This window comes from Macaca fascicularis, chromosome 3 (assembly GCF_037993035.2).
Source record: "Macaca fascicularis isolate 582-1 chromosome 3, T2T-MFA8v1.1".
Lineage (NCBI taxonomy): Eukaryota > Metazoa > Chordata > Mammalia > Primates > Cercopithecidae > Macaca > Macaca fascicularis.
The window spans coordinates 74,904,190-74,925,975 of record NC_088377.1 but is presented as its reverse complement, the minus strand read 5'-3'; the positions used below and the strand labels follow the sequence as shown (position 1 = coordinate 74,925,975).

General features: G+C 50.6%; 1 protein-coding gene across 4 annotated transcripts in view; it reads right to left on the bottom strand.

The window, feature by feature from the left end:
* The window catches only part of VOPP1 (VOPP1 WW domain binding protein), a 104,099-nt gene that overhangs the window by 4,004 nt on the left and 78,309 nt on the right, over positions 1 to 21,786 (bottom strand). For 2 of the 4 annotated variants that reach the window (XM_045389161.3, XM_005549556.5), the window contains exons 3-4: positions 20,929 to 21,006; positions 15,469 to 15,605 (exon numbers count right to left, since the gene is read on the bottom strand). In XM_045389161.3, coding sequence (XP_045245096.2) covers positions 15,469 to 15,605; positions 20,929 to 21,006 — 215 coding nt within the window. Of the gene's footprint in view, positions 1 to 15,367; positions 15,606 to 20,928; positions 21,007 to 21,786 lie in introns of all 4 variants that reach the window. The other 2 variants (XM_074034955.1, XM_065541942.2) reach the window with 2 other exon arrangements.

The window sequence follows — 21,786 nt, the reverse complement described above, 5'->3', positions numbered from 1 at the left end:
CTCTGCAAGAGTGAGTGCCTTACCAAGGTCACACTACTGCTACAGCAGCACCAGGACAAGGGCGGGCAGATGAAAAAGTCCGTGCTGGGCTGGAGAGGGCAGAAGCAGCTCTGGAGCCTCCTGTGGGAAGGTGGTGATGGAAACGTGGGCGTGCCCAGGAGAAGGCTGCAGGAAGGAGCAGCACTGAGGCCAGGAGAGGAGCATGAAGCATCTAAGGCTGATGAGAAGGACACGTAGGCAATGGGAAGACGTGGCAGGAGGTGGCTCGCCAGGAGCCAGGGCAGCAAGGGGTGGGAGAATTTTCAGGAAAAAGTGATGTCCTCTCCCCAGCTGAAGAGAGATCAAAATAAGCATGGCACATTTCCAGTGGCTGTGGCCCTGGGGTTACCGTGCTCTTTCTCTGCAGTTTCACACCATGGTAGACACAGGTCCCTGCCGCAGTAGGGAGAAAACAGTCCAGGGTGGGGGTGAAGACTGTAGGAGGGGACAGGTAGCAGTTGGAAGTCACGCAGGGCAAGGGAAGGTGCCTTTGTAAGGATGGAAACGCTTGCATATATGGGCAGGGGTGGGGACAGACACACAGGACAGAGAGGACTTTTGGGGAGAACACAGCTCGGCGAGGGCAGGGGCCTCTGGTGAAGCACCTGGAGCCCACTAGCTGGGAGCTGGTACAAAGGAAGGCACCCGAGACAGTGGGCTGAGTGGACAGAGCCATGTGCGGTGCTACCCTGAAAAGCACAGCAAGGGACTTGGCCACCACGGGTTTGGCAGAGGGGTGGGTGAACATGGCCGGCAGCCTCTACTACCAGGGAAAGCAGGTCCAGGTGATTCATTTGCTGACAGGGATGTGGGAAAGGGCAACAGGAGAACTAACCAGGGAGATTCCAAAAGGCTCAAGGACAAAGGGAGCAATGTGTGATGGTCACAGATGGGAGCCAAAATAGTGACAAGGAGCGACAGGCCCACTGGTGCAGGATTTGATGTGGTGGGGACAATCTGCACAGAGGTGTCAGCCAGGAGCAAGGAGACTCCACCACACCTCCCTTCCCTACACGGGGTGTGCCCTGGGAGGAGCCCTTCAGTTCTGGTTTGTGGTTGATGGTTTGGTTAAAGAAAATACACAAAACATTCTAGGAAGAGGCTGGGGTTGCAGGAAGACTTTCTCCAGAAGATGGGGTAGAAAGGGTAAGAAGGGGTGAGTAAAACCATGGCTGCCCCTTATGTCGCTAGTGTCCATCAGGCCAGCCTGTGCCGTGTGCGCACGGTGGGGAATGGCACAGGATGGGGATTGGGTGGGAGAACAGAGGCTCCGCAAGAGTGAGTGCCTCACCAAGGCCACACTACTGCTACAGCAGCACCAGGACTTGAACCCAGTAGTGAGCTAGACAGTCAGACTCTTCCTACGATGACAGGCATCTCTCGAAACAGGATGGTGAAGTGGAGAAAGAAGTTCAGGCAAGGGTGGGATGGGAGAGCCACAGAAGACTGGGGGCATCACGGGCCCCTGTGTGGAGCACTGTCTAAGAATTAAGGGCCGCCACAGCCAGCCTCCCAGCCGGGCTGCACTAGTACCCTCAGCATGTCATCTGTCTCCAGACAATGCTGGAGTCGTTTTACTCTGAACGCCATCATCTCTTCCTCACTGGGAGTCTTGGCATGGTTTGAAAGGGAGCTCTAGGCTCAGCAAAGACTGGGAGGATATGCTGTGATGTTAACTGACAACCATCCCTTCTCAGTGAGCTGGCCCAGCCCCGCGGGTGCCAGGGGGCTGGCCAGGCAGCCTGTATTCTTAGCAGGACCTGCCACCTCTCCAGCCCAGCTGACGGGCCAGTAGCGTGTCAGGGGGGCTGGGCCAATCTTCCCTGCGGATGCAGGAAAGTCCAGCAGGCCGCAGAGGGAAGGGTAGAAACGTAGGGAGAGGGAGAGGCGGCTGACACAGCGTGTGGCCCAGGAGGGACAGAGGCCACGGGCCTAGGGGCCCAGGGGCCTGACTCCTGACAGCGCTCCAGTTCCGCCAGGACCCCCGCATCATTTTAGTCAGCCCCTCCCAACCCAGGGCACATGGGTCTCTCGTCTCACCTCTCCTCCTCTCCAGCCAAGCCCTGGCTTCCCTGCTCTGTCCCCTCTGGCCCAGCTGCCCCTCCAGCCATGGGCAGGGGCCTCAACACAGGGCAGCAGGGGCAGAGCTCGTTCCTGCCACCCAACCTGTGGCAGGCTTAGCCCTACACTCCTCGCCACCCATCACTCATGGGAGGGTGAGCTCTCCAGAGGGACAGGGCCTGCTATGAGGGGTTCCTGCCCTATTCTCCTTCTCCAGCAGTAATCACACCGCCTGGATCCAGTCTGCCCTCCCTGGGCCCTCACTAGATAACATATCCCGGGCTTTCACCACGCAGACCATGTCTCCTGGAATGCCTGTGACCACCTCATGCCAGGCTCCTCCCAGCCTCTGATCTGGCTAATTCCCATGTATCTGTTAGTCTCAGCTCAGAATCACCAGGCAGCCCCCTCTTGCTGCCTGTCACTGCCTTCCCAGCTGAGCAGGCACTCCTGTCCTCTGGCACCCAGAACAAGGCACGCCTGTGAGCATGAAGCAATTGCCCAGTATGGTATGATTTCCTGAGCCTTCTCAACACGAGGACAGAGCATCACTCATCCTGGTGCCCTGAGAGCCCAGAATGGCACCTTGCATGTGGCAGACATTCCATAAATACATGGGAGGAGTGACTGATGGGACGAGTGACGACTTGGATCTGGGTTTTGGCGCTGCCAGATTGTGCTGGGTGTGCATGGGTTTCCTGAGACACACCTGTTTCTGACATGACAGGAGTGACTGGCTGCCCCACTCAGCAAGCCTGTGCCAAGCCCATGGCTCCTGTTGAGGGGAGGAGCCCAACCCCCTGCTGCAGGTGAGGGAGGGGCGGGAGTGTGGTCTTTGTAGCAGAGAGGCGGCCAGGCTATGTTTGCAATGTGGCCACTTACGCTGCAGAACCAGAAACGCCAGCACCTGCATCCAATCCAGTGGGTATATTCATGTTCATAGCTGCAGTGATGGATCCTGCCAGCAATTGGTGGGATGGGATTGAAATATTTGAACATGGAGATGGAGAGGTATTTGGAATATAAAAGAGAATGGATAGGAGGTGAATAAACTGTGTACTTGTCAAGAACATGAACCCTCAGGTGAAAAAACTGGTGACCACACTGGAGAGGCTGCAGTTGAGGTTAAAGGGCAGCAGGGCCGGAGGCCGAAGCCTCATGTGAGCAGCTGAGGGACCCTGGCCAGGTGGAGGCCGCGCTGACCCAGACAGCTGCTCAGCTTCTGCTCATTTGGCATCATTTTAGTCAGCCCCTCCCAACCCAGGGCACATGGGGCACAGCGTCCTCGCAGGACGCTGGCCATGCTTACCATTCAGGCTCTCACAGAGAAAAGCAACCGAGAGAAGGTAGACCCAGTTCTCACAGAGGCAGAGACTTATTCAGGAAAGAGAAAGCAAGGACACTTCATTCCCTGCATGAAGCCCGCGGACAGAAGGCCAGCAGGGCCTGGAATGTGCCCACAGACTTCAGAGCGATCACGGCAAAGACGTTCCCACAAACGCACAGATGATTCTATGGCACATGGCTCTGGAATCGAAAGCACCTTAAAGTCAAAACCTCAACTCCACAATCACAAATAGGCATGGTGAGAACAAAAATGTGAGTGTTCCAAATGAAGCCCTGTGACTAACAAGCAAAATGACAAAATGAGGTTAATACCAGGAACAAATACAGAATGAAGTCAGGAAAACAAAGGCCAAGGGAGCTGCAGCTTGAAGCAATGACTCTAGCCAAAAAAAGGGGCTTTGCATGTGCACAGAGAATAAAGAAGATTAAGAAATAAAACAACTAGCAAAATAAACTACCTTAAATGGTATTCTCTCCCAAGGAGAATGGTTTGCAAACTGAAAGGGAAAGAAAAAAAAAATGGGTGAGGGAAAATGAAAGACCAAGATAAATGAGAACTGACTGGATGTTGGGGAGAGCATTCAGATTGCCTGCCTCTGACCAAGTACCTCTCAGTGCAGGAAGCATGGAAGAGAACTAGGACCTCAGGGTCCTGTGACATGCTAAGTGCATTTTCCCCACAGATCCAAGTATCTCACATACAGCCTGTCATTCTAGCCACAGAGGAATGCTATGAGATACACACAATTTCCATTTTATAGATTCAAAAGCAGAAACCCAAATAAATTATACAATGTGCCCAAGGGACTCTCCTTCCAGTGTTCACTGTTGCATCTGTGAGGACCCAGGCAGACCTCTCTGCCAGGAAGGAGAGCTGGAGGGGGAGGAGGTGGAGGGGGAGGAGGTGGAGGGGGAGGAGCTGGAGGGCGAGGAGCTGAGGGGCGCAGCAGGGGCCCATGGAAGGAGCCCGGGCCCCAGGATGTTGCTGAGCCATGCAGTTAAACCACGGCCCTTCCTCTATGTGACTTTCTATCCTAAGAGATAATTCTTTCTTATTTTTGAAGCTGGCTGAATTGGGGTATGTGGTTACTTGTAGCCAAAAGCCTTGAACTACCTCTTCCAGAGAACATTTTCACAAACAACAGACATGTTGCCAGCTCAGTACTGGCATTTCTGTGTCCTCTGAGCTTTCTAGTTTGGTTTGGTTTGAGGTTGTATCTGTTCATTTTGCTAAACTGTCTCAACCCTTAAAAATATTTCTGAGCTCATTCTCCAGGATTTTTAGGTAAGTACTGATAAACTGTTTACAAATAGTAATAGTTTTGCTTCTCCTTCCTGATGGTTGAATGGCTGTCTGGAGGGTCAAAGGACAAGCCACAGGCCAGTGAGTGGCAGGAGGGGAGTGAGCCAGGAGTGGCCGCAGAAGAGGTCAGAGCCCACTGGGCAGCCAGGAGGGGTGCTGAGAGAAGAGAGGGCCTCCTTGGCCTCTCAAAGTGCTTCTGTGGGCACAGTGGGTCCATGGGAGTGCTGGGAGCACAAGCCCTGGCTCCTGTTGTGACACTGGCTGCCTTGCTGGAAATAAGGGGCAGCAAGAGAACCAGCAGGGAGGCTCTCAACAAAGGGTGGTGGCAGCCAGGGTGGTGTCGAGAGAAAACGCCACCTGGCCCCAAGGCTCCTGGCCAGAGCCCTGGAAGAACAGAGGTGGAGCCTGGAAAGAGGGTGGAGGAAAGAATCAGCCCTGCAGGGTCCTCCACTCCCACTTTTTTGACTCAATACATAATTTATGGGAGTAGTCTCTCATTTCCAAGTGGGTGCAGAGCACGCATCTGTTCATTTACAGACATCTACAAACTTCAGGTATCCTACTGGGAGTGGTAACTGCTGCCCCTCACTGAGTGCTGACTCTCGGGCCTGTGCTCAGCAGGGGACATGAAGGAAGTACTCTTAGGGTCCCAGCTTCAGGGGCGTGAGGCTCAGAGAACTGAGCAACTTTCCCAAAATCGCCAGAGAGGCACGCAGTTTAAAACAAAGCCCCTAGTATCCGGAGGTATGCAGCTTCTACTTCTATAAACGTATTCAGACACCTTTGCAGTGCGAAATCTAAGAGCTTCTTTCAAATGTTCCATTTATTTTTATATTTTGATCACTTTAATAGCAATGCACTGACACTCCTACAGCTTCCATCACTGTGTCCTCTTATTTTTACATTTTTGTTTTATATACTTTGAAAATTAATTTAAGACATGACTATTAAATCTTCACCTTTTATAAAAGGTGATTTTTATCCATATTAAAAGGACTTCCTTTTCATATGCATATATTACTAAATCTATGGAGTATTTCTCAAATACACACAAAAAACTGGTAAGTGGGAAGAAGGGAACTGGACTGCAGACTGCATATTTCTTCTTCCACTGTATACACTGTACATTTCCTCTTGAGGTACATACATTATCCATTACAAAAAAGAACCTCCTGCTACTGCCTTCTGGGGAAGAGAGGAGGAAGGGAGTTAAAAGACGTGGGTATTAGGTACCCAGCCTTCAGGCCGACCTGTTAGGGTTTACAGAGACCACACACTTGAAACACAGCTGAGATGCATGTTAACATTGCTTTAGGGCATCGGGGCCCTGATGTCCCACAAGAAAAGGCACAAATTTGGTGAGCAAGATTAAGTAGAAAATGAAACCCCCACACTAAAAGTTTTCACTTTTTCTTTCCTAGCTGTATAAACCAGAAGTTGAGTGAAGACAATAGTTTTGCTTGCTGCTGCTTTTTTTTTAAACAAAAGCAAAAATAACTGTGTTAATAAAGAGAATTCCAGTGCATCCCACAGAGCAGATCCTCGAGCATCTGCCAAAAATTAGAGCAAAAGCAGTCATGTTATTCCAAGAGATGAACACTAACTTTCACTCCGGCCTTGCAGAGTTCACAGGTGCTCACACTATTCTTAATGCTGAACTTACAGGACTGTGGCCAGCACAGTCCATCCTTCAATGTTCGTGTCTTCATCAAACCTGTAGCACTTCTCAGTGCAGGGGGCATCCTGCATCACCTGGGGACTTTGCTGAAATACAGGCCTTGACTCAGTGGCTCTGAGTGGGGCTGGGGTGAGGGAGAGCCTGCATTTCTAACAGGCTCCAGGGAGCACGCATGTCTTCAGGCTGTAATTTGAGTAGCATGTGCGAGGCACTTGGTAAGTGTCTATGGATCCTCGTAACATGTTATGATTACCATCCTTCCTTACAGAGGGGGAATCTGAGTCATGAAGGATAGGTCCCTCCCTTCACTCAACCCTTCAGTAAGTTCCATGAGCTCTGGGCCCAGGAAGGACCCCATACGTGCTCTGTCCTCACCTCCCCAATGCCCCACCCTGGTCAAGTAGGACAGTGCCTCTTACAGCTCTCTCTCAGGTTCCTTTGCTTAGGTTTATGATTCTCTCCGAAAGTTCTCCTGTGTGGCTCTCAAGTCACCTTTGATCTCGCCCCTTCTTTGCTAATCCTTCCTGGTGAATTCCTGCTAGTTCCCCATGTCATGCATGCTCTTTAGCCTCTCTCGTTAAAGCAGAACATACTTGAATTTTGATTTTAACACAACATGTCCTTTTTTCTTTTCTTTTTTCTTTTTTTTGAGATGGAATTTCGCTCTTGTTGCCTAGGTTGGAGTGCAATGGCGCAATCAGATCATTGCAACCTCCGCCTCCTGGGTTCAAGCAATTCTCCTGTCTCAGCCTCCTGAGTAGCTGGGATTAGAGGTGCCTGCCACCATGCTCGGCTAATTTTTGTATTTTTAGTAGAGATGGGGTTTCATCATATTGGTCAGGCTGGTCTCAAACTCCTGACCTCAGGTGATTCCCCTGCCTCAGCCTCCCCAAAGTGCTGGGATTACAGGCGTGAGCCACCACGCCCGGCCGTCTTTTTCTTCTTACAGAGGAGCGTTAACACATTCCTCTTCACTGCCATAGACTGTGGATGATCTTCCTCTGTCACGTTTTTTGTTTCCTTGCTGTTTCTTATCTAGTCTGTTTCCCTGCCCTCTCCCCACTTTTTAACTTTCGTTACTATCTTTGACAGTGGTTTAGAATGTGGACACGTTGCTTTAGATTTCAAGAGGAGCTACTGTAGAGACATCCCAGGGGCTGTCAAACACATCAGACATGACTTTGTGGAGATTCAGCCTCGTGAGCCTCCTTCCAACCCCTCACCAGTCTTTCTTCACTGAACCTGGAGAAGCACAGGCGCTGGGGGTGGGTAGAAGTGCAGGCTAGAGCTGCTGAGGATAGCACCACGACCTCAGTGGGATGGTCTCTGTGCCGGCCAGCCGGGTGTGGAGTAAGGAGATTATTGGCATGGAGTGAGCTTAGGATGGGTGCCCTTGAAAATTCCATCCAGCCTTGAGATTCTTTTGACATTTTTTTCCTGAAATAATACAATGAACATGTAGCAAAACTAATTAAGAAAAAGGAGAAGAGGCACCCCAGAAACAGAATGAAGACAAGGAAATAACTACAAAGACAACGGTTACTGTAAAAGATGTTTAGAATACTGTAAACAAGTATGCGTTCATTCTCCCTCAGAGTCTCCGGAAGCAACCTACCCCCACTGACACGCCGACTTCTGGCCTCTAGAACTGGGGGAAGACACATTCCTGCTGCTTTAAGCCATCAGTCTGTGTAGCACTTTGTGAGGGCAGCCCCGGGACATGAATCCAGTATGCACCTTCTCCCGCTGTCAACAGCACAAGCCCACGTCAGCCCATAGCACGCGAGGCAGTCTCAGCACAAGAAAACCAGCACTGCTCCCAGAAGCATAATTAGTGGAAACATTTTAAAACTGTGCAGGGCTTATTTTTGTTTGTTTGTTTATGACTAGACCTGGGATTCTGTGACCCTATAATTTTGTTCTCCCTTTCGCCTAAGTTAGATCAAAGGTAATTAATAACAAATCCCCGTGGCCACATGCCCAGTTAAGCGCCGCGCTTTGTTTTCAGTAATCATCATCACGTGTGCAGGCCTCATCTAAGCAGCCAGCCCACCTCCCCACCCGCCAACTTCTCCTCCACAGGGAACCAAGGCTTAAAATACTGATACTCAACAAACAGCAGACAGAAAAACACCATTTCACATCCTTTAGAAGTATTTTCCCAAGTCATTAGAAGTCTTCAGAGAACTAAAAGTAGATTTAAGGTTGAGAGGGTAAAAGGCAGATAGAATGGAAATGCATGTCATATTTTTGCTGAATTTCCACAGGCAATTTGAACGTGTATGATAAAAGGGACTTCCAACTTTAGCCTTTCACTTTGGGTGGTGCGGCATCCACGTTTTTCTATGAGAGGAGGTCAGAAGTCACTGTCATCCTGTCCTCATCCCAGGGACAGCTGCCTCATCACCCCGGCTGTCCTGTGGCTGCACCGTGCCCCCACACAGGGCGCCCGCACACGGGACATGCACACAGTATGCTCACAGAGCACTTAGTGACAGACGGCAGGTTGGATGTGTAGGCACAGGGACTTCACGTGGGGCTGCAGGCCTCGTCGCAACAAGGAGCCTCTGGTCTTGTTTGGCCCACATTTTCCCTCATCTGCCCCTCGGAAGGGCCGGAAGCAGCCATTTCAAATATTAATACATTTAGGGAGAAAAGTGCAATGGTAGACTTGGGAGCTGAGGGATCTGAAGGAGGCTCTGAAGGAGGCTCTGCTTCCCAGAGGAACGAAGCCAGCAAGGCTGGGGGGGCCTGTCGGACGCAGAGGCCCATGTGAGCAAACATGAGGGAGACCCCTGGTGCGTGCAGCACGCCCCTCCAGATGCAGGCACCCATAAGTGGACGAGGATGGGCCAGGAGCTCGGGCTCCACCTCAGCCCCACCACTGGCGAAGCAGAGGACAGCAGGCAAGGGACTTAAATTTGCTCTAAGTTTCTGCTCCCACTGATCAAAGATCACAGATGTGCAAGCTTTGTTTTGAGTAATGTAACAACAGAAATTGCCTACCAACAGGGCAGGCTGTAAAAAATTCTTTTTGAAATACAGTCTGTGCAAAGTGCGTTATCTATCATTATTTATAGTGGCTAAGGACATTAAATGCTTTCACATGGAAAAAAAAAAACAGCTGCCACTTTTGTATGGCAGAACATTCTAGATGTATCCACTTTACACAAACTGGGCTGTGCAAACCGTAACAGCAAGGCAGAGGTCACAGGGAGGGGAGGGGCAGCACGGGGGCTGGAAAGAGAAGTGCTGAGTAAGAATAACGGAGACAGAGATGGAATGTCAGATGGACAGAGCTGGAGGACTTTGTGGAAACACATTCCCGCTGGTGAGGAGGCCCGCCATATTGGGAGGCCCTCACCAAGGAAGACAGTTCCCACACCCACACCCCCTCATCCTGACCCTGATCAGCCAGTTTCCTTCTGCGATCAGGGATGAACGGGTAAGGAATATTCTGGTAGCTATGAGAATGTATGAACAGACTGGCATTTGTGATTTGTAAACAGAAAAGTATTCCCAGTTATTTCTTTCAGCAAAACCATAAACTCAAAAATCTCTATCCTGAAGGCTGCTGCCCAGGGCAGCACAAGGCAGGCAATGAGTGTGAGACCCCACAACGCAACAGACCCTTAAAAAACCCCCACGGCCACACACCCTGGATCCCTCTCTCTGCCCTCCTGTTTCTTCAGGAAAAAACCCAGAACGAAAATGTCGGAGCCCCAGGGGCTGAAGAACAGGGAGCGGTGGCCTGCAGGGCTGTCCCATCATCATCCCCGCACCTCAGAAGCACCCTCAGAAGCACCGTCGCACTGGAAAAGAATGACACGCATTCCACTAGTTCTGAAGCCAGATGTCCTCACAACCGAAGCAGCCCTATTTGTGCTTGGGCTATGACTTGAGGGTAATTAAACTGTCAAAACACCCTCCCTACTATTTCCATTTTCTCTCAGTTGGTGTCATTTAGTCACTGCAGGCTGACAGACTTATTACAGGATTGAGACATGAAAACGAATAGTCAGAAACCCATAAATGAACTCACCACAAATGGCTGCTGGAAAGGAAGAAAACTATCTGTCGATGGGAAAACTGCATCTACTTCAGTCACATTAAGGAAATCATTTTAAAAGAAAACTTAAATCACATTAACACCACAGATTTCATTGTTGACTGTCCTCTGCAATCTCTATGCATCTGTGGGATTCTCTAGTGGAACTCAGGACCATTTTTTAGAGGCAGGGTCAAGCTATGTTGCCCAGGCTGGAGGACAGTGGCTACTCACAGGCATAATCACTACAGTCTTGAGCTCTTGGCCTCAGCCCATCCTCTCACCTCACCTGAGTGGCTGGGACTACAGGTGTTTGTCACTGGGCCTGGCTAGCCTCATGACTATTTCACAAAAAAACATTATCCAATGCTCTCTTCCCTAACTGCACCTTGATGGTCTTGCCGTACCAGCAAACTGTCATCTTGACTATGATCTTTAGTGGCCACATAATATTCCACAAAGAAGATGGACCATAATTCAATCATTGTTTCCTTTGGAGCTCCCTTAACTATCCACTTGCCACATTCAATCACAGGGGCACCACACTCAGCTGAGGCCACCTCCTGCCAGCCAGCCCGCCCCTCCTTCCCCCAGGCCTACAGTGCTGCCTCAGCCTAGGCTTTTCCATTTTCTCCACCCTACAGTTCCTAAAGAGCAGGGAGGATTCTCACCCACACCCTCCACCTGTGTGAACACAGTGGCTGGAGCTAATTAGCTCACGTTTTCAGAGTGAATGAACGAATGAAGTGAATAAACGAATGAAGACAATTTTTCCTCTCTACCTAGGAGAACATGTAGGTGGGACCCTGCCAGCATCCTGATGGGGAAGGGATTTGGGGTTGGGCATTTAAGGAGCTCTGACTTTCTGCTGCTGCTGCATCTTGGCTGATACTATATGCATAGATTACATAGAATGAGAAGTGCTTTTCTGCAATCCATTTCATTTTGGTTAAGGTGCTGAGGTTTAGAAGGGACCGTGGCCTACACTGGGTCTCACAGACCTCAGGCCTCTTTAACTCCCTGACCAGGGCCTCTTCCTCAAAACACAGCTACTCCACACTCCTCCCACTTATCAGCCTCTGCACAATCCGGCCAGGCCCTGAGCCCTGCGGCCAGCAGCTGCAGCCTTTGGGTCCTGGTTCCTGGGCTGGCCTTGGAGCCCCACCTCTGAACCTCAGCCTCATGCTGACTTTGCCAGCCCCTTTCCACCACGTTCAGAGTCCTGCCCCAACCCACACCAACCCCCAGGACCACGATGCTGCCAATTTCCTCCCCTCCCCGACCAGGAGCCTCTGCAATGCACAGATTCTCTGCTTTCCCATGCTCATCAGTGATGCTTGTCCCAGCAGGAGTGCCACGCGAGCCCCCCTGCACCCCAGAGTGTGAGCCACTGCCCTCCCCTAACACAGTGGATGAGTCTGGGTCCTCTAAATCCCTCTGCTTTTTCATCTTCGTTAACAGGCATCCCACGCCTAAACCCACTTCCCCTCTCAGACCAGCAGCGGAGAAATGAGGCTCTGCCGAAAATTCACTAACACCCACCCTGCTTTGTGCAGATGCCTGCACACCTTGGCACTGCCCGGGCAGCCTCGGGCATGACATTTACCCTGTGGACCACATGGGACATTGGGATCCCTTGGCTCCTCTCTCTCCCTGGACTGCCAACCTCTGTGTGGCCCTCCTCAGTCCCCACGCTCCCAGGGCCCACGCCACAGATAGTATGGGATCTGAGCAGACAGCTGCAGCAGGGTGAAGCCACCCTCAGGGGAGGTGGGTGTCCAGACCAACAGCAGGCAGGACCCTGCTGACCCCATTCTTGTGTTCACTATTACTCTGTCTAGGAAGCAGCTGAATTCTTCCCAAGCTCAGCACTGTTAACAAATGATCCGGCCCTGGACCTGGCAGGGAAATGATGGAAACTGTACACTCCCGGGAGCCCTGGGAGCCTACTTTCATATGACAGTCTAGATATCCTGGGATCAGCCACACCACTGCAGGCCTGCAAGAAGTATAAAATGAAAAAGCGATGGCAAACCAAGTCTACATTTTGGTCAGAGAAGATGCGCTGGGACCAGCAGCCGCTCACTCTAGGGAGCTGGGGGCTTAATTATTCTTAATCCAAATGGCTCTTCTGTGGGAAGCCTTCCTGGAGTTGTGCACCAGATGGAGTCTCCTACCTACACGGTTTCCTAGCATTCTCGACTTTCTCTCCCTTGCACTCATGATGGTCACTCACTATAGAGCTGTTTGTGCCAAAGCTCACACGGGTGCTGGAGCTATGCGTGCAGCGGTGACTGAGGGTGGGCGTCCAGGCTGTGCGGTGTTCTGAGCTCCTGCAGGCGCCTCAGCAGGTGTGCAGTAAATATGGACCAAGACAGCAATTCAGGCAGGTCTGTGCTCCAGGCTGTGACTGTGGTTGTGATGCATCGCGACCCTGGTTTACCAGGCTGCAAACCTGGGAGCTCCTGCAGTTCACCCGGCCTGAGGACGAGGGCCGGACAGGCATCTACTTGGTGCCTGAGACCATGAGTCCTGTACACAGCCCTGTGGGGAGCCCAGTGTAAACGTGGAGGATTAAAGCTGGTAAAGCCCCTGGCAGGGCACCCAGGGAGAAAGTGGAGGATGTGAAGCAGCCAGAGACAACTTCACTATGGGCGCAACACACAGCGGCACCTTGGAGGAAGGTGCACCTTGGAGGAAGGCATTTTCCAGGCAGATAGAGGGTGTGTGCAGGCCTCAGTGCGATGCAGGACTAGAGAGAGGAGGTCACTCAAACTGGACACAGAGTAGCGGGGATGGGTCTGAGGAAGCTGTGAACGCGTCCTCGGTCCTCAGCTAGGGACTCTGGACTTAACACTGTGAGCCAGGTGAGCTGGCAGAGACCCTGCCGCAGAAAAACAGCACGGCCGATGTGCTTCTGTTTTTTGTTTTTTAAGACCCTTCTGATAGCCAAGTGGAAGACAGAGGAGCTGGCGGAGACCAGTGGCCAGCAGGCACTGCACCAGGGTGAGATAAGGGATGTGGCAGATCTAATGGCCTGGTTGTTGGAGATTCTCCCAGACAGATGGGGTGGGGGTAGACGGGGTGCAGGGTTCTGCAGAACAGAGGGATGGGGCCAGAAAGGAGTGCACATAGGGATGCATTCTCCTCTCGAAACCCTGGCATGCCAGGGTTCAAAAGAATTATGCAGCTGCAGGCACAGTCTCAGCACCTCACCTACTCACAAGAGCCCCAGTTCACATGAGCGGTAGACTCTGAGGACCACAGACCAGGGACATGTAGCCTTCTGCACTGGGGGCTATGGGGCCTCCCATGCCAAGTGGGGCAGGGGCTGCTCCTCCCTGCACTAAAACCTCTCTGACTGATCCAGATGAGACCCAGTGAGTGACGGCTTACGTCTCTCATTTTAACAGAAATTTGCACTTTGCCCTCTGATACAGCACAAATCTGAAACGATTCAAATATTTCCAAATATCAAAGACTAAAATCCACTTATGGATTCAAAATGGTACGAACCTGGCTGAAAGTTTAAGGCACAGCTCCCAGTGAACTGCTGTGGAAAATACATTTTCTATTTTTCTGAGCAACATTTTTTAAAATAAAGAAAATTCTTTCTGAAAGGAAAACCCCGTGGAGTGTCTGGTGGAAGAAAGCTGTAAAAGAACAAACACGCAAATGACTTTGCATCTTGATAACAGCCTGTTCTCTCAGGAAAACAAGAGAGAAGATAATTTTCTCCTTTTATATTCAATCCCTCTACTTCTCTCCCATTTAAAAACCACTTTATTGATGTCTGATTGACAGACAAAAAGTTGTGCATGTTTAAGACTACAACCTGATGAGTTTAAAGACAGAGGCACATCCAGAAAACCATCGCCGCACTCTATTCCATAAACATCTCTATCACCTACAAAAGCTTTCTCTGCTCCTCTTCTTGTTATTTTTGTGTGATAAGAACATTTAGCATAAGACCTACCCTCTTAGCAAAATTTTAATTATACATTATAGTTGTATTAATTGTAGGTCCTACACTGTACAACAGATCTCTAGGACTTATTTTTCTTAATTGAAACTTTGTAAAAGCGAAGGCAACCACTGCTCCTAGAACTGACCACCTATCCACAGTGTGCAATCAATAGAGAGTCCCATCCCCAGGCTCCCAGGTGGAAACTGTGGCTGGGAGCAGGGTGGCACAGACACCAGCAACGCCCCTCTGCCCAGCCTCAATCTACACCTGGCCAGAAGACCAGTGCTCTGATGAGTGGAGCCAGCCCAGCCCTCCAGGACCTTTGGCTCCCCGCTGTCATCAGAGAGCTCCCTGGCCTGTGTCCTGAGGGAGTCCACACCACCCACCACAGTATGTAGGAGTTTTAGATGGCTAAGGCAATGTTTTACAAGAATTAAGAAACAGCTAATTCATTTTGACCCTGGGATGTCACTTTGGGTGATATGCACTAAACAGACTAAAATGTGACCTATACAAAAACATCTATTGCTACAGTCTTTGTAAGTATCTGGAATACTAGTAACCGCACAATGAATACTTGTTGAATGCATGAATAAAAGGCAAAACATGAGAAAACAAAACAAATTATCAGCAATAATAAAATAAGCAAATTACCGTTTATAACATAATGTCTAGTCCACAAGCATTAAGAATGGCAGGGGTATTACCGCTCCTACACAGAAATTTATATGTGAAATAATGTTTAAGGAAAAAGGCAGAGAGCAAATAATATGCTTATACAAACTGCATCATATCACGTGCATATGTGGCACACTGATAACTGTAAGAATATGAGGCGACGGGTGTGCGATATACCTTACGTTTGTTATCTGCACAAATGCACAATGGAGCTGGTCATCAGAACTAAAAAAATGAATAACACACCTGAGCTCTCTCTTCTGGCACATTCTGCAGCAGTACACTTTATAAATGTTGGCAGAGGACACACACTGCGGGGAGGAGAGACAAGGACAGGGCTGGCTGACCTGGGCCAAGATTTGGGGGCTGCCTGGTGTAGGACACATTGAAGGCTGGCTCCTCAATCAGCGGCGGGGGGTACATGCGCCTCCGGATGAAGAAGCCGGCTCCGCAGCAGAAGAGCACGCCCATCATCAGGAGGAACCTGAGGAGAGGACAGACGTGAGGGTGGTGCTGGCAGGTGGGGGCCCTGAGGACTCGGCCCTGCAGCTCAAAGGCCTCACGCACTTCTCGGGGGTCTAGGACCGATGACTCCCAAATGCACAGATCAGAGGGCAGAGGCATAGCCACAAGGCTGGCACCTCAGACTTGGTCCTCTTGGGCCCATTTTACCCAGGGACATTCCTCTAGTGGAAGGCACCAAGTAGACGCTTGACCTGCGGCCTCTGGGACAGCCCCCCGTGAGGCCACCCACACAGAAGCACCGTAAGTGAGCTCTGTCTCAGCTCAAATGGCCAGCCAGTTTCAAAAAGCTCATGCAGTCACTTTCCTGTCCACGGCTCTGACCTCAGCTCAACATTTTAGTTAGAACAGGAGATGCCATCTAAATCCTGTCTGAACGCCATGGCCGATCCAGCCGTGGCCTCGCTGTCTGTCTCCCTGTTTTCCATTCTTCACTGTCAAAACAGCAAGGCAGAGCACATTTACCCTTCCAAACCATGTCTCCATGATCACATGAACACCCACAAGGAAACAGAAGTACCCTTCCTGGAGCACACCTTAATTATAGAGAAACTATGGGAACAGAAATACAATCAATAAAAATAGAATCAAGAGAAATACAATCAATAGAAATAAAATACAATCAATAACAGAAGCAGAGCTGAGCGCTTTAAGGGTAGCACCTCTGTCCAACCCATCTGTGAATTCTCATCGACTATCACTTCATCAGCATTCAGTAAATGACGGCAGAATGAACCAATGAATGGCTTCCTTCCATTCCTCATTTGCACTATACTTTTTGTTTCTAGAAAAAGAGAAGAGTCACTTTGAGAAGAACTAGTAATAGACAAAACTGGCAAACTGGCAAACTCTTGCCAATCTCTGAACTGAAATTATGAGGGGACCCCTGGAACCATCCAGAAACCGTGCAGACACCCACACGATGAGGGCACCTGCTGCCCTGTGAGGATGGGCACGCAGCAGAGTGGGTCGCGGTCAGTGGCACCAGTCCACATATAAAAGAACCTTAAGAGTGTACAATAAAGCCTTTGAGAATATTAACATGATATTAAGTGGAAGGTCTTCAGCCAGTCCAAAAGTATTTACCGGATAACCTTGGAAGGCTGAGCAGGGAGAAACGCCAGAGGCACGAGACAGGAATGACTCAGGAAAGACTGAAACTGTGGCCTTGTCATCTGCTGTCTAATTCATTATTCATTCAGCAAGTCATCTTCAGATGCCTGCTATGCCCTATCACCACATTGATCATGGCAGAGAGTAGGCAGGTGAGGGCCCCCCACGCCCCCTGCCGACACTGAGCTTACAGAGGAAGGAGACAGATACCAACCTATACAATTATTTATCTATAACCTGGTAAGTGCTAAAAAGGAAAAACGAGAGATGCAAGAAGAATTTTGTGTGTGTATGGGTAAAATACACATAAATATAATTTACTGTTTTAATCATTTTTAAGTGTATAATTCAGTGCACTGAGAGGTTTGAACAAGGGTATCTGTGGTGGTGAGCAAGACTGGGAACACGCATTTCTTTTAGTGACAGCTGGGCTGGGCTCTGAAGAATGAGAAGAGATAAGCTGAAGGGGAGGAAGGGGCATTCTGGGTGGAAAGAACACAGTGCAGGTGCTGGGGCCGAAGAAGCCTGGAGCAGGAGGGCCTGGAGGCTCAATCCCCATCATGGGTGGAGAGAGCAGCCATGGGGAGCCAGGAGATCCAAACCATTCAGGAGTGTGGCAGCGTAAGGCTTAATGTGCTTGGCATCAAGAAAACTCACTAAGTTCCCAAAGGGAACCGCTTCCTCTCCTAAAACTGATTTCCCTCAGGTGGACTCAGTGACAATCTTACACTCAGCACTGAGTCCTGCTGTTAGTATCTGGGTAGAAATACACAAAGCACAGAGAGGCTGGATGTGTACAAGTTTACTTTCTCAGCGCCACTGGCCACTTCCAAGAGACCGGGCTCCCTGGATTGAAAAATGCAGAAGGCACCTGAGATCTTGGTCTTGTCTAAAAGATAAGCTAAAATGTCGGTTCCACTGCCAACAGTAGTAGGAACATTTTGTTTTTCTAGACAAAAGAAAATGACATTGCAGCTCCCACCTTAGACTGATGGAGAACAAGCACGAGGCGAGGCTGGAATGGAGTTACACGGGATCCACCTCACCCCTTACAGAAATCACAGTCTGCTGGAGAGCAGGCATAAGGCAAGGCCGGGACAGAGTCACACGGGATCCACCTCACCCCTTACTGAAATCATAGTCTGATAACTTTTTCTGTTCATTTATGTTTATGTTAAAAATTTATTTAAAATAATTTCTGGTAGAGATGAGGTCTCACTATGTTGCCCAGTGATCTCAAATTCCTGGCTTCAGTGATCCCCCCACCTTGGTCTCCCAAAGCGCTGGGGGTACACCCAAAGTGCACCATTGCACAAGGCCAAGAACTTATTTTAAAAGAGAGAAACTAACAAAGGGGCAGGAGAAAGTGTTTCTAAAAACAAGGAAAAAGACGCGGCAGGGTGTTGGCTGGGGGAGAGGAGCAGGAGTAAGAAAGGCAGTTCTTGCAGTGCTGGGGGTGCAGGCTGGCTGTTCCCTAGATGTCCTCTTTGGTTGCTCAACAGGTTTTGGAAGCTTTCAAAGGGATTAAGAGAGGAAGTTTGTGCCTTTTTTTTAAACATTAGAAGTTACCTGGTTACTTTAATTCAATTTGTTTTTTGATTCCTTCCCCCGACCCCCCACACCCAAGTGTAGCAGTTCTCAATTCTGCAGTCCCAAGGACTGGTGCAGCTACTGTGCAATTCCTGCCCAGACCCACTCAGGACTCCGCACAGGACCCTGCTGTGGACTCACCCACAGTGCCACCTAGGCCAGTTCTCACTCAGGTCCACTGTGCTTCCTGAGTCCACTCAACGGTGCCATCAGTCCACCTTCTCTATTCTTGATGATTCCATCCAGACCTCCTTGGTGAAAAGATCCTCAAGATCTCAGAGTTGGCAGGAACCCTGAAGGCATTCTCCTTCAAAACCTTTTTTTTATGGTCAGGAGACACCTTCAAATGTCGTGGGGCCCAGGCGGCAGAACAGCCCCTCCCTCCCATCCTGCCCCTTCCTCCTCTCCACCAAATGCCCATCCTCACCACAGAAGCTTCCCATCACCTTTCACACATTCACTCTCCTTACGCTCTGGCCCTGCAAGGTGCTGTCCCTCTGCCCCAAATGCCCTCTCCGAAGACCCAGTCAAAAGCTTTGTAGCTTTCTCCAACTTTTCTAGCTTCAGAAGTTCTGCGTTCTGGCTTTAAAGTATCCACACCTCATTATCTGCTTAGATATCATCTTCTTCAGGAGTCTGCCTGCCTAAGGCCCTCTCCATAAAACCCCAGCACAATGCCTGGGGCTTATCAGGCCCGACGTTAATTGAGACAGAAAATTCATGGGGTGGAACCCAGGTGCCCTTTGTATTTCGGGTGAGGCACTGCACGCTCACACCCCCAGGTGCTCCCTGGCTACATCGCCAGCTTGGAACCCTGTGTCAATCTCAACGTTAATGACTCAGCCCCATCTTCTGGCATCTGGCACTCAGACCTTGCAACAGCCTGACCATGTGCGATGCGACTTGTGGGAGTTTCTCCAAATGGGGCCCACTAAGTCGTCGTGTGCTGCCTCGCCAAGGTGCCCTGCCTCTGACAGGTGACCCTGGCCAGCAGCTAGGAAGCACCTGGCTGCCAGTGCAGGTACAGCTTCTAGGCAGCCCAACAGAAGCTGCCAGGCCCTAACAATTCAGCTGGACTTTCTCAAATTTCTCTTCTTTTTGATCATACAATGCCTGAACACTGACAAGCTTCACAAGCATTCTCATGCCCTCATCATCATGCATCTGGTGCTTTAGACCAAGCCAACATCCTCATAAGCCCGTTCACAGTTCAGGGTTTCACGCTCCAGACGGTTCGCTTTCTTCCACCCCAAGCTCCCGGGAGGAGGATCTGGAGGGAAGGCCTGCCCTGAAGCTGGGCCTTAGCCCCCGACACTGGGCCCTCCCCATCTCTGGTACCGGCCCCCTCCATCTGGAGATCCACACAGAGCCATCAACCTTTGGACAGTCTTAGGCTACAACAATTCTTCTTCTGTTACAGAGTTTTAGGTATTTGCACCTCTGCAGTGTGGGGACCTGATACCAGCTCCCTTGTTAGTGGGGGTACACCTAGGTGGGGCTTACCGGGCTGGTCCTAAGGGAGGCCTGGCCAGCGGCTGTAAGGTCAGGTGAGGCCAAGGAGGTGGTGAGGTGATCATGAAAGAAGGCATCACTATTAAAGAACATCCTGGTCACATAACAGGTGGAGTCCCCACTCCCTACAGGCTTCCCTAATCAAACCATGGGCACAGGTGTTAAGGGAGAAAGACAAAACCGCACAAAAATTCAGATGGCTGCTGTCACACGCTCAGTAAGGGTCTTAAAGCCTCAAAAGGTCAGTACAGTCAAAATCTTAACATCATAAAAAGGCTGGCGTCATGCAGCGAACAAACTCTAACCCCTTTCGAAGTTTACTGAAGGGCATCACCACTGCATGGGAGAAGAGGAGCAGGTGGGGGCAAGAAATGCTGCTTTGGTTAATAAATCCTTTCCCACATGTGCTCTGCCACCCTGGCATCTGAAGCAATACCTGTCATCTCGAGTCCAACAGATGCTTAGGGCACTCCAGCAGGCATCCCGCAGCTCCCGCCCACAGGAGGCTCCCCCGATGGAGTGCGTTCCCACCCTTCCAGGATGCTGCAGGCATCGCTTCAGTTCCTGCTGAAGGAGCAGACTTTGGACTGCTCCCTATGCGCCCCAGAGGAGCTGGAGGAGGCACACGGATGCACGCTGCCTATCTTGAAAGTGAAGAGTCAGCCAACACAAGATGGATGGGGAAGCGTCAGGGCAACGAAAACTTGATTGCCCGCCAGTCTCAGTTGGGCGATTCTCTGATCCTTCAAGACAACCAGCCTTGGCTCCATTTCAGAAACTGGCCAAGGAACTGCTGAAGGATGAGGCTGTTGTCCAGCCACCTTCCCAGGAGCAGAGCTCTTCTTCCCACCCCCAAATTCTTGGAAACGAAAACAGACTTCCCACAAACTCCGTGTGTGCAATTGCCGGTTATGAAGCCAACCCAAACATACCCATTTTCCTGACCAAGGCTGTCCTTGAGGCCACCACCCAAGTGAAGGTGTCGCACCCAAGGCTGTGACAATACTGACAGGCAGGCAGAGCCCTCGGGGTGGGGAGCAAAGAGGGAGCAAGGAGGAGTTGTGACCTACCAGAAGTACCATAGCCTCTGTATGGAGAGGGCCCGCACACAGCACCTGGAGCCACAGCAGTCCTCGTAGGAGCGGCATCTGTGGAGAGAGGCACAGGCTAGTCAGCACTGAGTTGGAAGCAGCCACCGGACCAGCCGTGTGGCCCAGGCTGGGCTTCAATGTAATCATTCTTGAAGGAACAAATCATTAAGAGCAAAAAGGACAGAACTGCCTCCACTGCATTTCACACAACCAGCAGAACAGACCGACATCAGCCCGTGGCCCAAAGCAAGGTGCTGAGGTGGGCACAGTCAGTGTGATGTAAAGCCCTGCATTTACCAAGCATCCTGTGTGCCAAATCCCAATGGATTCCTTCTGGGTGGTGGCACAACCAAAGACGGGCATTAAGCCTACCAGGAATGCTGCTGGGAGTGGAGGCTCCGCAGGAGCCCAGCACCCATGTGGTGCTCATCTCTGCTGTCTTCAGTCCCTGACTATGGGGAAAAGATGGAAATATCCCACCACACCCACTGAGGCTAAAAGCAGAGGTTGTGGAGTTAGATAAATTGCAGGTGTGGTCCTGGTCCTGCCACTTACTAGCTGTGGGACTTCTGGCGAGCCTCAGTTTCTCCATCAGCAAAGCAGATGGAACCGTAGGGGCCCTGCACAGCACTGATTTAAGTTTTAAGGCCTTTATCACCACATAAAGTGCTGATGGTTCTATTACTGCTCATGCTGCCTCCCTCCCCTCATCCCCCAATGTGTCTGAGGTTTCCGGGCCCCTGGCAGGGCATAGCTCTCGGGGCTGTTCTCAGAAGCTGTTCCCAGATTGCTGCCTGAGCATGGACCCTTGCGCAGGTCTTGGGTGAGGCACTCCGT